The 17572-nt window shown below is 34.3% G+C and overlaps 1 protein-coding gene across 1 annotated transcript; it reads left to right on the top strand.

Moving 5' to 3' along the window:
* Positions 1 to 4159: 4159 nt before the first annotated feature.
* LOC125652947 (visual system homeobox 2-like) lies at positions 4160 to 17312 on the top strand. The gene is made up of 5 exons (XM_048882436.2): positions 4160 to 6322; positions 9849 to 9939; positions 10844 to 10967; positions 16205 to 16385; positions 16885 to 17312. Exons 1-5 carry the CDS (start codon positions 5938 to 5940, stop codon positions 17172 to 17174), a joined length of 1071 nt encoding a protein of 356 aa, XP_048738393.1. The 5' UTR covers positions 4160 to 5937; the 3' UTR covers positions 17175 to 17312.
* The last annotated feature ends 260 nt before the right edge of the window (positions 17313 to 17572 follow it).

Raw genomic sequence — 17572 nt, 5'->3', positions numbered from 1 at the left:
GAATTTACGACAGCATGGGAAGTTTTTTTATTCAGCCTATAAGCCGATTGCTTCTTAATCTTCGGAGGGTCAAGTTATCTTTTAAGGCAAAATGTAGGATTTCCTGTAGAATTTCGGGGGAAAATGAAGTTAATCAAGAATATGCGTGCGGAAGTAATCAGAGAACATTCGGCGGTGATTGTTAATTGTCAGTACTCTTTGTTTACCGAACCAATGTACATATTGGCGATAACTTAATAGAAAATGTATTTAATTCTGTAATTGACGAAAGTGCGCCATGTAGCATTGATCACTCGCCCTCGTCTATCCATTCTGTGTGATTACCATGTATGTACCAAAATATGGAGGAACGAAATTATCAAACACGAAGCGCAGTAATACGCCAGGCCTACACTCGATGTGAAATAGTGCAGAAATTCCACCAAAACTATTTGCTCTGAGATGTGTATTGTGTATAGAAGTTATTGTATGATTGCGTTAATTTAGATATTATCGAGAAAATGTTTAATCTAGAGACATGAATTTTGAGGACACGAGAACATTATCGTTCAGTTGCTTTTCATAAATATTTGTGGAGATTTGCACAAAATGGCATAAGTCATGCCCTCTATCACTTTAATTTTTCTCTTGAATTTTTCTTTGATCTATATTATCTTTAAATATCGCACAAAATACGAGCTAAACAAAACCCGCCCCCGCGTACCCTTTGATATAAACGAATAATTATTGTCTCTGAAACATAGAAATTATGTTTACCATTTTGAAAATGCTTTCCATTTTTCCTTTGTATGCCCAAATTACAAGATAGACAAAATGAATATTATTTAGTATTTCCATTAAAACACACTACATTGTCTAGTAGTGCTTTGTATGTTACAGCTTTCCATAGTTGCTAATTGATGACAACTGAATATAAAAAATGTTGACGATTCGTCATTTCTGCCGATAGAGACATCTTTTATTTCTCCTTTATACGAGAATACAAACTTATAGGCAGTGTAAAAACATCGTTTGTTTGTTGTTTTTTTTTTTAATCGGTATCAAAATGCCTCTCTGTTGATACGCGTATATACAAAATATTTTCCTGTATTGCACATTACACAGACAACCTCCACCCCCTCAATTTTCATTCCATTTCATCTATTATTCAAAATTCATATTTCTGTTCCGGGAATTACGAAATAAACTAAAAACTTAAGTGAAAATTCCATTCAGCTGTAGGATTCTTATGGATTGTGAAATTGAAAACTCAAAATTTGTGATCAAGGAATGTGATGATATAATCTTACAAAATATGTTATATGTAGTTTGAACTGTTTGATTACTATACGAGTTCAACACGATATACAGATTCTAATTAGTCCGGTATGTTTCTTCCTGGGACCTGAATTTCTCTGGCACATTGAGTTATAAGTGTGAAGAGTTGACTTGTCTGTCGAGTATTGCTATATTGATATAGTAGCATCTATTTTTATATGAAATAGGTGCTTTTATTTCACGAGATATACGTTCAATGAAAATCGGGTTAGGGATATTGGGGTCCCTAAGTAGATATGTTAATCGCATCGGGATCGGCCTTCTTTCTTATGCTGCCCTCATCTTGAGCAATGAAAGAAATAATTTGAAAAATATCTTTTTGTGTTATGCCATTTGTCCAGTGTGACTGGATTTTGTGAAACTGTGGCTGTTGTCAACATGAATACTTTGATCATAACTCCTTAGCGTAAATGAGCTAAACATTGGATTGATTCAACATACTCTAATCAAGTAGTAAATCCGCTGTTAACCCGGAGTGGTTAAATTTGATTTTTTATTTGAACTTGTTGATTAATGTTGCATTTTGTGTGTTGATTGATGTTGCATTTTGTTTGTTGATTGATGTTGCATTTTGTTTGTTGATTGATGTTGCATTTGTATGGGGTTGCCCAGATGTGTTGTGATTGGCATCCCAAAACTCCTTGCTGTAATAAAGTTTCAACTCGTTTCGCTTGTTGTTGTTTTTTCTCTCTGTGTGTATTAATAAATTAAACCTTCTCCCATTCTTAACTTTGCTCCATCACACCGGCATAGTTGTTCTTGTTTTGGTTGTACGAATATGTTATGACACAACGGGAACGATTCTAGTTGGTTGCTTTTTCAATTTATTGATCTTCGAACTTTTCTCTTGTATATTGCATTTCGACAGATCATTGATATCACTTGTGTATTTTGCATGTAAATGTATATTTCAATAAAAGTTTACATCCGCTGATTAGCCTGGAAAAAAGACGTGTACAAAACAAAGTAATAAAACCCATTGTAAATGTGTAATGGGAGAAACAGGCCCCATAACAGGTGGTCGTTAGCACCCCCACCCCTCAAACTTGAGTTTCTGAAATTTTAAAAATTTAAGAGACACTCAAAAATAAAACTCAGAAATCCAGTTTGAGAAAAAGCTGTCACGCACTGTTTATGGGGCTTATAATTCCTGTGTATCTGCATGGGACCTATATATATACATGTACATTGAAATGTATGCTGTATGCCCAAGAGGGTCCTAATTTGGAAAAATGAATCATATCATATACATGTACCTTGTTTATGCATACATGTACATGTATCCCATCGTTCCATAAGCAATGTTCATGCACATTTTATATCTTAAATGTTTTTGATACTCTAATTCCAAATTTGCTGAACGAAATAGGTTTGATTGATTTTATCTTGTTTAACGTCCCTCTCGAGAATTTTTCACTCATTTGGAGACGTCACCAAGACCGGTGAAGGGCTTCAAATTTAGGCATACGCTCGACGCTTACGGCCATTGAGCAATGAGGGTTCTTTAGCGTGTCACATGACCTACTGTGACACGGGGCATCCGTTTTTAAGGTCACCTCCGAGGACCCGTGACATTCACACCTGATGCCGAGCGTTTGGCGAAGGAATTGTCACTACCTGTTTTAACGATTTAGGTCTGTCGCGGCCGGGATTCGAACCCCGACCTCCCGCATGCAGGGCGAACGCTCTAGCTCTAGACCACCGCGGCGGTCTGAACGGAATGGGAAATATTTTGGTAGATTGATAATATATGTATTAATTATAGATTCAACGTTAAAGTTGCTTATCGTTTCCAGTCTAAACGAACACACATCGCAAGGGATCACGGCATCGATTGCAATTTTCAAGCACTGCGTTTTCAGAAGTGTCACCACTTGACAAGGTTTGGATATACAAAGACATATCCGTAATTTAATTACTCTTCTATCATAATGAAATAGAATGCTGTATCTACCACCTACGTGTAGTTCTACCGAATTTTGAAAAAAGTGAAGTGTTTCATTTGATGTATAAATTTATGTCTAGGTCAATACCTCACAGCCTTTTGTAGAAAATATTTCGAAAATATTAATCGCTAAATAATATTATACACATATATAAGTGAACTAATTCATGGGAAAATTGTCATAATTCGTCGTAGATGTGGGTTGACTAGTCGACAGAAACATTTATATCTAGTATTGACCAGGAGTTTCTCTGAGTCTTAGCAAACAGTAACATATAATATACTTGTTACAGATGGAAAACATCTTACGATTTTGTAGAAACTTTTCCAAGATCTAATCCATCATTTTCTGGTGATTAGCTCTCTCCTACTTTCTCATCCATAAAAAAACCCATTACTATTTTTAAAAATATATTATTTCCTCTTAAAATTGGTTTGAAAATGTTGTTAAGAAATGTATGTGATGTAATACTCCTTATGCTGTTACTGTATATTTCACGTGAATGTTCCTTTGGCATGATTTCCTATTTCAATTTTCTAGACAAGAAATGATATTAAGTTATCAGTCCTCTTGTATTTCTATAAAATATAACAATACCAATCATATCCTTTGTTCATACCACAGCTCGTTCAACTTGAAAAATCTTAGAAATTAATTCATTTGCTTAAAGAAATATAAAAAATAAAAAGCACTTCTTTTCATTAGATCACAAAACTACTAAAATCTCCATTAACCTAAATTTGCTCCAGTCTCCATTATCTTTATTAGTGCACAAAAATATCTGAATAAAAAATATAATTTCAAACATTGCACAAATATTGTTTCAAGAAATTTCAAGAACGTTCAAAATAAAAAGAAACTTGTGCATACCAAGAATTGCAAAAGACTCGGCTTCTCTTTTTCTTTGTTTCCCTTGACATTTTGTTTATGATTTGAACATACACGCCTTCTACCTGATCACCGTTTGAATAATCTAGATATTCGACGCATACGTAATTTTTCCTGTATAGTGTGTTACAGTTGTTCGTAAAAGCGTCGGAGTTTGTTTTGTTTAATCATTGTGATAATGGAAGACAGGTATCTTTTCTTTTTCAGTAGTGGTTTTAATTTTCTATGTTTATTGAAACGAAAATCATATTCTCGCTCATTAGAATCTGTTAAACTGTAAAGCTATTGCAGTCAGAAGTGAAGAATGGTTTCATATAGTCTTGTATTGCATTGGGTATTTTTTTTTTCTTGTCGACAACGTAAATACGGGGGTGAGTGACTACTAATTACATGGCGGAGCACAGGACCCGCGGTTTTTTTACACCAGGACATTTTCCTATATCGACTGCTGATACTTGAATAATTAGTGCCAAATTATCAGATCGAATCAACCAGCGTAAATGGCAGAAGAAATAGCGGCATATTCACCCGCGGGGAAGTGCCCCAACAATTGGGAGGGGCGGAGGATATATGCACGCGACGTTGCACGAAACAGCGGGTGTAATTCAAGTCGCACAAGTCACCTGTCCCTTAAATACATCAAACGGAATCTGATGTCATTATTCCGGGTAAGGCATTGGGTCGTGTAATCGTTTTTCTTCATAACCAACTAATTTTAATGCTTACATGCCCCTATTTTATTCTTAAACAAATGTTTTCCTCTTGTTGTAGAATTGGCGGCATTATAGAAAAACGAACCAGAAAGCAAGTCAATTTTGGTTAATTTCCAAAATACGGTATTGTCTCCTTCGTCTCTGCTCCAGAGAAATGTCAATTAGGGAGTATTTCTGGAACTAGCATTAAGGCGACGTGTGTTTTCTATAAAAGACAAAGATGAAAGAAGCAGTACCGAGCCAAATTGAGTCAATTAAAAGTACTTTGATATGAGTTTAATGAACAGATTACCAATAGTCTTCTCCCAATCCCAGCATCTCTTCGCTATTAATGACTTCACTCTCAAACCAGACGCAAAGAGAACGACGGTATCATTAGAATACAGAAAACTACAAAATACCTGTATCTAATTCTGCTTAATTATTCAATTCATTTTTCTTTCCAGTAAAATTGTGTTCGTTATAAAGAGTAATTATAAAATGATTTTCTTTCCCTATTTCTTCCCGATTAAATGGAAATCATACGCATACTTATATATGCAACATAAATGTATGTCAAAATGGTCATAATACAATAGACATGCATGTACTTCAGAGTTGAAACAAAAACACGAAAGAGCTAAGAAGTAAAATTCATATATGATATTAGGATATAAAAAATCCACCTGAAAAGTAAGAATACCGGATTAAAGAAAACGAAGAAATCGAGAGTTAGATCATTGTTGTCCATTAGCGCGAGTAAGGCGGCGATGGACCGTTCTTTAACCAGTCAAGTTCTCGGATTTTCTAACAATTGAATACCAATACTTGATTGGCAGATATTTCTATCCATTTGCCGATACAATGGGCGGATATGTTCGATCCCCGTTCACTGGTAACACAAATTAATATAATCAAATGCTCGTTGTATAAAGATTTCAAAACATTGCAATCTGACGTGTTAATCAACAAATCGTCGCATTGACTGTTTCGAAAAGTTTCTCGAATGAAGTTGAAGTAATTTTGATTGTTTATTGAAAACGAGATATCTATTTCTTTAAGAACCTACTGCAATTCTTGTATACGATATAAAAATGATGAACTTTGCTCATAATCCGACTTACGTCGCGGCTCTTGGAATGTCGACTTCACTCGGACTTCCAGCACACGCTTTCCCGCCAAATTCTATCGGAACGGGAAGTCGGGACAGAATGTTACCGCAGAGATCTCCTTTCGCCATCCAGGAACTTTTAGGCCTAGGAAATGACGATAGTGAGAGGATGCGGGTGTCTGAAGCCATGATCAGTCCTTACCTGTCACCCTCGTTAGAGACATCTCGGGGGTCGGGGTTGAAAGACACAAATCCTCATCTTCCCCCTTACTCCTCCTGGCGATCTTCGTTTCTGAGCGCGCTCACGAGCACTGCTCACTCCGTCCTTAATCTGACATCACCAGTCACAAAGAGTGGTATCAAAGAAGGTGAGTTGTATTTTATAGCGCTTTATTGGCGACATTTTACGGTAACTACCGATTTTTTTCTGTTTGCTTTTATTCATCATTAAAAATGTAGGAAGATTGGGTTTATTTCGGTGAAACACTTGTTTAAAGGGAAACGACATAGCGAAAATATCAATGTCAAATGCAATATTAAAATTTAATCGTTTATATTGCATCCATCGTTTTTTGATTATTAGTTTTCCAATAATAAGTTGAATGATATTTATATGTAACTTCGCATATTTAGGTCGACGCAAACTGGTTATAGTTTGCTGTATAACCGTTTTTGAGCATACTTGCTACGTTTTCAAAGCTACATTTCATAAGATTTATACCTAAATATGTATCTAGTATTCTTATCCCATTATAAAAATAATGGGTTTTAGCGCAGCTTCCGATTTCGTTGATTTGCTCTGCAAAAGCCCGAGTAATTTTTTTTCAATAACAAATTATCATTCTGTGTATATCTTTTCTTCTTTCGTTATATATTGTACAATAAACTTCCAAGGATAATTTAATGTAAAGGAATTTTAAGTCCATTTTACACTGTAGTGATAGGTGCGAGTTATCTAACTTTTAAGAAAGGACAAACTAGAGGGCCTAAATGAAACGTATGAAAGCAATGCTATAAGGAATTTTCAACAATTCGTTTAGTGTGCAAGTGAGACATGAATGAAATAAAAAGCTTAAGGAATATTGTTCTAATTCGCTATAGTGTAAATAGATGGCGCTACCCTACTGCTAATCGGCGAATGGTTGCCTGCCAATATTCCAACTTAATGCATTAACAAATAAACAAGTAACACTGGACACCCACAATTCTGTATTTTGGTACATAAAGTAAACAAGTCAATGCCCACTTTCTTATCTTTGACTCGACCTTAACTAATTACCAACAAGAAAGTCTTGAATTGTTTGACTTTTATTCCAATTAGACAGCACATCCGCGCACTTTTCTGTACTAATAAACATAATATGTCCCATCAATTTCCATACACCATACTGATTTACTTTGTTAATTACTCATTCACCTGTAAATTTCTTCCTATTGACAATCTCATCCCAAGTTTAATTTGCTAATATGGATAAATGCCAATGTAATATTGTTCGGCCTTCAAATACAGCCCTAGGCAGGTCTCACGGGAATGTTTTTCTGTTATTTTATGTCGTATTCTTTCATATAACCGATATCTACGTGTGTGATGATTAAATAGTATATTTACCCGGGACTCCTGTGTCTTCCGTATCGAGCCGATAACGATATTGCTGATCGTCATCATTAGCGGGTAATAATTACTATATACCATTTCAAGACATAGTTCTAGTGGATAAGTTTTAAATCATTAATACTTGCGGAATATTATGTGTTCATAATGCAACTCTTTAATAATTGAAGCCATTAATCCAAGAATAATAAAAATAACATTTTATGGAAAAGTTTCGGATTGTGTAATTCTAAATCTGTATTTATTCATTCTTATATGATTTTTCTCTAATAAGATGAAGAAAAACGTATGAAACATATTCTACTTTCTAATCTCTGAGCGATTATATACTATACGCTGATCGAATGGTGTTGGTAAAATGAAACAGATGTTAATGATTCTTAAGAACCTCATTAAAAGTAATAGGGATTAAATTCTGTTTTAAATCATAGCATTGTCCCCAGAAAAGATAGATACTCGGTTCAAATTTAAAACGTGTATGTTTGATAAGATAATTGCTTCGAAACTTAAAATACCTATGGATTGGACCTAATCGGACCTCCAAAATTGACTTTTCAAATGTTTGAAGAAGTATTTATTTTTAAGTATTTGTGTACAATTTTCTAATATACACCATATACTAGTTTTAGAAGAGTGGTAGTAAACCGAAGACATCCTAAAAATGTTAGACTCTTTCCGGATTTTTGAAACTTCAATGAAACAGTTTATATTATCGCTACTTTGTTGCAAAATCTAATATATAGCGACTTGTGAATAAGATTCATATAATATTTAAAAAAAATTGTATCTTTTAAAAGTCTTTTAAAGGCACGTTATTTGTAGATATATGTACTAGTATATATCTTCTTGTTATATATATATATATATATATATATATATATATATATATATGAGAGAGAGAGAGAGAGAGAGAGAGAGAGAGAGAGAGAGAGATGGCAAACAGAGTTAAATGTTCCTGGTCACAAAGCTACAATAGAGGATTAAATGTTTCATTACAAGAGATGGTGTAAATTTCCAGGGTTTTCTAAGATAAGATTTTTAAGTTTGAAACTATAATCTATAGTAAACCTTAAAGAGTTCATTTAAATTTTTGCGGTGTTTGGGGGGGTCAAATTAAACTTATACAAAATATAGTCCTTTTCTTCACTCTTGAAATTCAAATTTCTTTCACGATCATAACATAAATTTTACATGTAACAACAGTTGATTGTACAAATCGAATCGTAATTGTTATTTCAAATATAGAATACGGGAAAACTTTTCATGAATGTAAGAAGGGAGTGTTTCTGAAAAAACCTTGAAACGCAGTAATATTTTATTTTTACAATTACGCATGTCGTATTACTATGCGACATGGAAATTGTGAAAGAAATACTACAAAATGCAAGGTCTGAATGTAATTCAATTACAAGTAGAAATCGGATTAATCACATACATGCAGAAAATGATTATCGTTTCTGTTTTGAAGTTTTGAATGTTTAAGATACCCCGTATTCAAATCAGATGAACATACCTCTATCAGCTTATCTATATATGGTATGAAATGATAGTTTTGAACAGGGCTAAAAATGCCTAAACAACAAGGAAATACACAGATGTATATATTCACATTACACGTGATTTATCGATGCCTGTAATCCTTACTTATTTTACTTGTTTTACATGATTTGTTTGCAACCACGATTAACCTTGCCTACCTTTTCCTGGCATGACCCAAGATTCTGTTAGGTGTCGTTTTAAATGTAGTATTTAAATATTCCAATATCATCATGATAAATAGAATTCAGTAAGTCTTCGAATTAGGTTATCACATATTTGAATTGGTGATATTCTAGGTAAAAACCAAAGGCCATTTCATATAATTAAGAAATAAATTTCATTTTTGAAAATACATGAGGGTTATGAACTGCAACGCTTCACGACGGCCTACTTCGGGAAGCGCGTCAGCAGTTCATACCCTCATGCATTTTCAAAAATAAAGGTTCATTTCTTATAATTACATTCTACTTTCATTTCTATCGAAACCCCCAGACTTTGAAATAGACGTAATGTATTTATATGTACATGTATTCATACACGCATCGTTTATAACTGCAATGCATTCATGAAGAAATGGTTATCAATACAATTTGAAGAGACATCAGTCAAAAGCATTGGCGATATAAATATACTAAATTGATTTATGACAAACATTTTTCAAAATACATCATTACACGTACTGAAATGCAAATAATTCAAGGATATACAAAATTGAAGTTTTTTGTTTTGTTTCTCATTCTAAGTTTCCGAACAGTCCAGCAGTGAAAAGGGGGGCTACGAAAGTACAGAACCCCATGTTGTTGGGAAAAAGAAGAAGAAGAAACGGCGACATAGGTAAGCTACATAATTTTATGGACTGTGTACCTTCTAAGGGAATACAACCTACGTGTTTATTGCAACAGCAACGTGTGTTTCATACAATGCACAGCGTAAATCTTCTAAAAAAAAAAAAGGCTTATCCTCAATAAGAAAATGACATCATAATAAGTTGAAAACAATATTGACGAGAGAGAGAGGAAATAAAATACTGGCTTGAATAAACTGTCCTTTCAAGCCCTTGATCATTTTCAGAATTAGATAATGGACAGAGGTTCGCGTGAGGAAGAGCATGCGATCACAGAGGAGCTCGCGCCTGTTCCTGGAAGACGGTATAATTAATATCGACGATTTTATTAGCATTTTCCGCATCGCTATACAATTTTACAGAAGAGTATTAGCCTATTAGGCATAAATTTTAATGTCATCAGGCAATTAATAAATTGCAGGGAGAATAGATCTATCGCGGAGATTAGGCCGGTAAGCTGGTGACGATACAATGAAATGGAAAAAATAACACGACATAGAAAAAAACATTGCAAACGCAACATTAGTTCAACCATGGTGCAAGGAACGGGGCAGACTAATAGCGGCTAATTTGTCATTTGGAGGACAATCAATATGCAAAATGTTCATAAATGTTCCCTAGAGACGGATCATGCTATATTATGCATCACCCCAAGCAGAATAAAGAACATGACCATCTACTAGTATTGGAGGACAAAAACTTATGGTTTATTGCATCAATCAGATTTGTTGATAATTTCTGCAAATTAAGATATCCACACGGTATTTTATAGTACTATTGTTTTGTTTGATGCTACATTTGTTTTATCATAAACTCATAATTTCAACATGATGTAGTAATACCTCTAAAGAAGGCAATGAAGCTTACCATCAGGTTTTTTTTTTTTTTTTGTAGAACAATATTCACAAGTTACCAGCTAGAAGAATTAGAGAAAGCATTCAAAGACGCTCATTACCCCGATGTTTATGCACGTGAGGTGCTAGCTCTAAAGACGAGTTTACCAGAGGACAGGATACAGGTACTGTATTCTTCTAAATTACGTGAATTGCCGGTGTGTACATGTTTATATTTGCTGGATCCTCGATTGAGATTTTTTTTTTCTTCTTTGAAAAAAAAAATGTGTCTTTGTGCCAAATAATCCCTACATGTATGTTGCTTTGTCGCCTGGCAGCCGTGTATTTAGTTGTTGTTAAGCCACAGACATTTACTTACGCTTGACAGTACGTACGTCCACGTGTCGTCATCATCCCTCCTCTTCACAATCAGATCTGCCAGGGGGATCGATCCATTTGTATTATAATAGATTAGCAGTATTCTCAAGTGATTGCTGCCTCAGTTATGTGATTTCAATTAATAGATTTGTTATATTTAATGCAATTTTATCTGTCGTGACCATTTTCAATTAAAAGCTAATTGCTTAGAACCGTAGAGTGCGGGATCGTCTGCTTCTGGTTTTATTGGCGGGAAACCGGGCATCCGCATCTCTTCAAGTGACGAGATTTCGTAAAGACCAGAGACATCAGAACAACGTACAGATCACTGAAATCATCTCCAGATCATAATGGCTTTATATGGAGAGTTAATCTAATGTCATCGAATTTCGCACTTGCAGATTTTGCACATTATTCTTTCACGGTCCATGTTGCCAGAATAGAAAATCTAATTGCAAAACTCCATTCTGTGGTCTGAGAATTATCCAGGAAAAGAAATAAATCGTCAGCAAGCCTTGTATAGCGGAATCACACTTTTAAAAGGATATTAGCTATGAATACATTCGTGTAAATAAACCAGAAACAACAGATTGGGATTTCTATTAAAGGGGTCTTTAATTGCGGATCTCGTAAAACATACAGACCCATCTCCATATTTTTTTCATCTGAAAGGGATAAAGAATTTAATTCTCGATATAGAGCTGATTGCAGGTTGAAAATGTTCATTCAGGTGTCATGTAAATTTCAATATTGTTGTGAGGTACATGCCTTGGGTTTCTATCCCTAAATTCATTCACTGATCTGTGAACTTTTAAGTGACTATTCAATAGAAATTACCTGGAAATTTAATAGGAAGCAAAGCACTATTACCGACACAGCCGGGATACGAGAGGAAACAGATTATACACGTGGTGTACTTAATTAACGATCAAATTGACTTTCTGATACCAAGAGTAGTATCTAAATAATTCAAAGCATTATTGAATCTAAGGAAAAGATCAAATCAAAGTATATTCATTACATTTATAATATATAGTATGTAATTTCCTAAATGAAAAAGTGACGATAACGAACCGTGATCAATCTTATAAATCCTGTAAAGGATAAGAGTAGGGCGAACACGGACTCCTGGACATATCAAAGGTGGTATCAGGTGCCTAGGAGTAGTACAAATGTAAGCATCCCCCGTTGATCGGTCACACCCGCCGTGAGCCCTATATCTTAATCAGGTACTATAGTAAACAAATAATCATGGTCAATATCAATACGTAAAGAAGGGTCTAAAATATTGGTATGAAACACGTGATCTTTATAATACCAGTATATATAAATTATTATATTTGCTGAGTACTCTTACTTTATAAGATTTAATTGTAGTAAGTTTTGAATTATATGAATTTTCAAACTTTAACGCAACACCGTTTATTCTTGCAGATATTTCTTTTCTATCGGTGCAAAATTGGGTTTCCTTAATTTCTTTTATGTTTTTTAATTAGAAATTCCTTTCTTCCGTAGAATAATTGGTTTAATGCCTAGTTTCTTTTCAACCCTAATAACTCATTAATAGGAATTGGTGTGCAGGCTTGTGGTCTGAAGTTTATTTGGGAAACATGGATTAACGTTTTCAGTTTAGAAATCGGCAACATCCCACTGTGAAGACCGGGGTCTACCAGCGCCAGGTTTTCCGCAAAATCCAGAGAGTCACGTGCGCAGCATGTGCAGGGATATCAATTAATAAGTTTCTAATTCACAACGGAAAATTTAAAAGGCATTTTGTATGGAAGATACCAGCTAATGCAATTATGATAATAATTGGGTTGTCAGCTCCCCTTTTTGTCGTATAAGATGGATGACTCGGATGCACAAAACAGAACTTTATTACATCCTGAAGAGTAACAGTATTACTAGATTTAAGATTTGTTTAAGGGGGGGGGGGGTATTATATAAACAAGTACATACGTAAATTAGAACTTATGAAACTAAATACTTTTTTTTCAAAACTATTATTTCACTATAGGCCTGACACGAGACTTGATAGTACAAAACTATTATTTCACTATAGGCCTAACACGAGACTTGATAGTACAAGAAAAAATCAAACAACGAAACTCCTAATGAATGGCACTTTAATATATTTTTAAATATTTACATTTCCAATGCTTTTGCCTTTTGAACTGAATTTATTTCTCATCACAATTACACAATTGTATACAAAGATTTAGTACATATATTTTATATAAAAGTGATGGTAATATATCACCAACTGTTTTAAGGCATGCGTGGGTATGGAGATTGGCAACATATGCAATTCTAGATTCGAGTAGTCATTGGGTCGGGGATCATAGTTTATTAATATTTCTTATAAAGGAACACAATTTTCTTAGAAAAGATTGCATGTTTGAATGCGGTGCAGTATAAATCTTGATAAATAGAGCACGTCTATTTTAAAGGCCTGGAAGTCGGACAGAAATGAAAGTAGAATTAATGCAAATATAAGAAGTAAATTTCATTTTTCAAAATACATGAGCACTTCACGTCGGCATATTTTTCAACGCGTTTCATGAAGTATGCTGGCACACAGCATCGCAGTTTATGCCCTCATATATGAAAAATGAAATTTATTTCTTCATTATATGATACATTGTCAAGGTCGTACAAAGGTTGCAGCGATTTTGCAAAACTAACAGAGACTTTCAGATCACGTAAACCTCAGGAAAATATTTTTTTTATCTTTGGGAATCTATCATCAAAAATCATCAAACTACAAAATCACTCTGATCAGTCAATGTTATAAAGTCTGCAATATTCGATTCTGTAGACTGTCTTTGTGCTTTATAGTCCACTACAAATTATTCCTCGACACTTCATTTTACGTTTTCGGTAAATACACATTTCTATGAACAATTTGATGATTCCAGTACATGTAATTAATACAACTACTTCTGTTTAAAACATCTTTATTATAACCTTCGACCAATATCAAGTTGGCATGTAATTGTACATGCATATAAAGTATGGCATATTTTATCCGTCTTACCTTGATTTTGTGCGTCATCTTTTCTAGACCATATATCAGAGTGTAAGTCCCATAACACAACACTCAATATGTGTAGAATGATATTGTTTATCTTAGCTTGATGAATTAAAGCTGTACAATCTGTGTAGCGACATAACAATAACAGAACGGATCAAAGATATTATTTTAATCAGATTGAAAACTGTATAAACCAAAAAACAAATAACTTTGAAAAAATAAACACACTAGTTGAAATGAAGACCAGTTTCAAGTATAAATGAGAGAATTAATGTTCAACTGTAAGCGCACCATTTATACCATAAAGCTTTATAATACAGTTGTACCGCATTAAATATAAACAGGAGCCAGACAGAGTACTACAATAGACCGAACTTACACTTTATCAAAATATACATCACGTGCAAAGAAGCACGAATAGCAAACTGGGAAAAGGTGGGGACCAGTTACATGTATAACACGTGGGGACCAGTTACATGTATAACACGTAGGGACCAGTTATATGTATAACACGTGGGGACCAGTTACATGTATAACACGAGGCGCGAAACCTAAATTTCTGTCATCAAAATAAGACAAAAGAATTATTCCAAGTTCTCCATACATCGTACAGCGCAGTTAAGTCTGGTCTTGTTAACTTTCATGATATACATGTATTTACAAAATACTAAACGCAGTAATGATAATAATAATAAAACCATTTATAGAGCGCCTTATGTGTTAACAATTACCTTAAGGCGCTTTACAATAGGGTATGGTATGAATGTACATTACAAAGTAAAAAGCTTTTTAAAAAATGCACATATTCATTTAAAATATATAAATGTACATGGAAACCAATGGGTTTCCACTCTGTGCAAAACATTAATTTATTTGTCGATGTCTTTCAATACGATTGGTTTTGTTCACTGACAGTGCATGCATAAACTCATACAAATAACATGTACTGTAATTATTGGTCATATAACAGTGACGATAAAACAGTTCGTTGCCCTGATATTTGCTCATAGACACGCGGTAGTGCCAAACCTTCCCCGATCGTCGGAATTGTGTTGAGGTGTTTGTTAAAACTAGAAAGTGTACAGTGAATATATTTGTTTCCATATATTCCTGAATTAGTGCTGTCTTCCGTAACCATATGCTTTCCTGCAACATACATCCATAAATTGAGATACATGTATGATGCAAAAACGAACTTCCACCATCTGCATTGCCGCTTCGGTAACCTACATGTACACCCCGGTCACAATATAGCCGACACCCCGCATGTTAGGGAATGCTCGGTGTGTGTACAACATTTGGATTCCCGTTTGCCGATTTGAGAACATCTCGCAAGTCTACGAATAGAAAGAGTTACTGCGCTTTAGATACATGTAGTTTAATAAACAATTTAAAATATATTTGATGTTAAACACTAAAAATACAGCTCATCGAAAGCTGACAACCAAAACTTGGACCTTCTTAATGGAAGGATAAGGACAAGATCTTAGCCTTAACTCTGTGTTATGTAAAACAGACTCGAACCTTATTTATGCTTACAAAGAAACTAGTGAAATGTTAATTTTACAATTTAAAGCATCCTAATTTTGCACAGACACAAATTCAACTTTTAAAAGGCTCATTTTCCATAAAGAATACTTTTAAAAATGTGATATATATCATAAAGTTAGATTGATAACCATACATTTTCAAAACTTTGTAAACAATAAATAACAAATGATAAACTCTCTATAATGAACTTCCGTCATCATGTATCGCCGTACTTTTTTGAACCTTTTAAACACATTAGACAGCAGTAAATTTTAATCATTAAAAGTGAAAAGCAAAATATTATGGGGAAATCATGAATCAGTCCCTTTAAAACCTATCTGTATACTATAGTCATGACCATGTACATGTAGATATTTTTATAGACCTGAATTTGTTCTGTCTACAACAACTGTATACATGTATATATATATATGTGCTACTACATGTATTACCAACAGATATGAATTTTGTGTCTTATAGGTATGGTTCCAAAATCGTCGAGCGAAATGGCGGAAGACTGAGAAGACGTGGGGCCGTAGCAGCATCATGGCGGAGTATGGACTGTATGGTGCCATGGTTCGTCACTCGCTTCCGCTTCCGGATACCATCCTCAAAAGTGCTAAAGAGGGCGTCATGGATTCCTGTGCGCCGTGGCTTCTGAGTATGATTTGATTATATGCTATATATGTTTAATTTCTATTTCAAAAGAGGACGTCCATAGAGCATAATTATAAAATCATTGGAACATGGTGTGAAAGCACAAATTTGGTATTTTTGATTTGTTTGCTATTGGTGGGTGGGGTGATGGTGGGGTGGGGTTTTTCCACAAGTTTTCAGTTTTTTAGACTGACAAGCTAAGTTACCTACTGGTTCTTGATTGAATCAACCTTTGCTATCGCATATCTTTACAATCGTTAAAAGAGTTATCTGCTCTTGAATATAATTGTATAACATTCCTATATAATAATCAAATAATGTAACTATATGGGGAAAAAAATTGGGAGCCATTTTGTTTTATTTTTCAACTAACATTGACCCCAACAGCGGGCTGTTAACATGTAATGTGTTATCGCTGGTGGTATTTTCATTTGCGTGGGTGATTTCTAATAGATAATGTGTTATATTTCCTTACATGACTCACGCAATAACATATTTTCTAGGCATGCATAAGAAGTCCATAGAAGCGGCGGAAAAAATGAAAAGCGTTGACGACTCCCGATCGGACACTTCCTCCCCGGACATGCGCGATAGGGATGAACGGCGATCGGAAAGCATCGCCACATTACGGGCTCGTGCACAAGAGCATAACGCAAAAATCGGATCAGAACTTTGTGACAAAACAGATTCAGACAGTGAAGATGGCGAATCAAATCCATATCATAGCCGATTTGAAGAACCTCGTTCCGAGTCAGAAAAAATACTTTCAAATGAAGAGATTGAAGTTGTGTAATATATTTAAATTATTGTATATATAGGCATGATTTATTATTATTATCATTATAATTATCCAAATGATATTCATTGTAGAATTCAAAATAAATTTGTGACATAATACATTGTACATACATGTATGTACATATTTATCGAATCGATATTCTTGAGGTTTTTTTCCTGTTTTCATTTGTTTGATTGTTTGTGGGTTATGTAATATTACGATAATTGCAGAGAATATGAAATTATTTCAAAATTTAGATATACTGAATTTCTCATTTGTTTCCAAACCAAATCAAGTAAGCACTGTGCAAATGTGTACATCATATCGCTTGCCACGCGATCACTTGGAAAATTGAATGGGAAAACACCTTAAATACACTTTCATTGCTTAGTCAATGTTTTATGAAATAGTTC

Source organism: Ostrea edulis, chromosome 5, assembly GCF_947568905.1.
Source record: "Ostrea edulis chromosome 5, xbOstEdul1.1, whole genome shotgun sequence".
In the NCBI taxonomy this organism is placed as follows: domain Eukaryota; kingdom Metazoa; phylum Mollusca; class Bivalvia; order Ostreida; family Ostreidae; genus Ostrea; species Ostrea edulis.
Note: the sequence above shows the minus strand (reverse complement) of the source record. Positions and strands in the feature narration are given on the sequence as shown.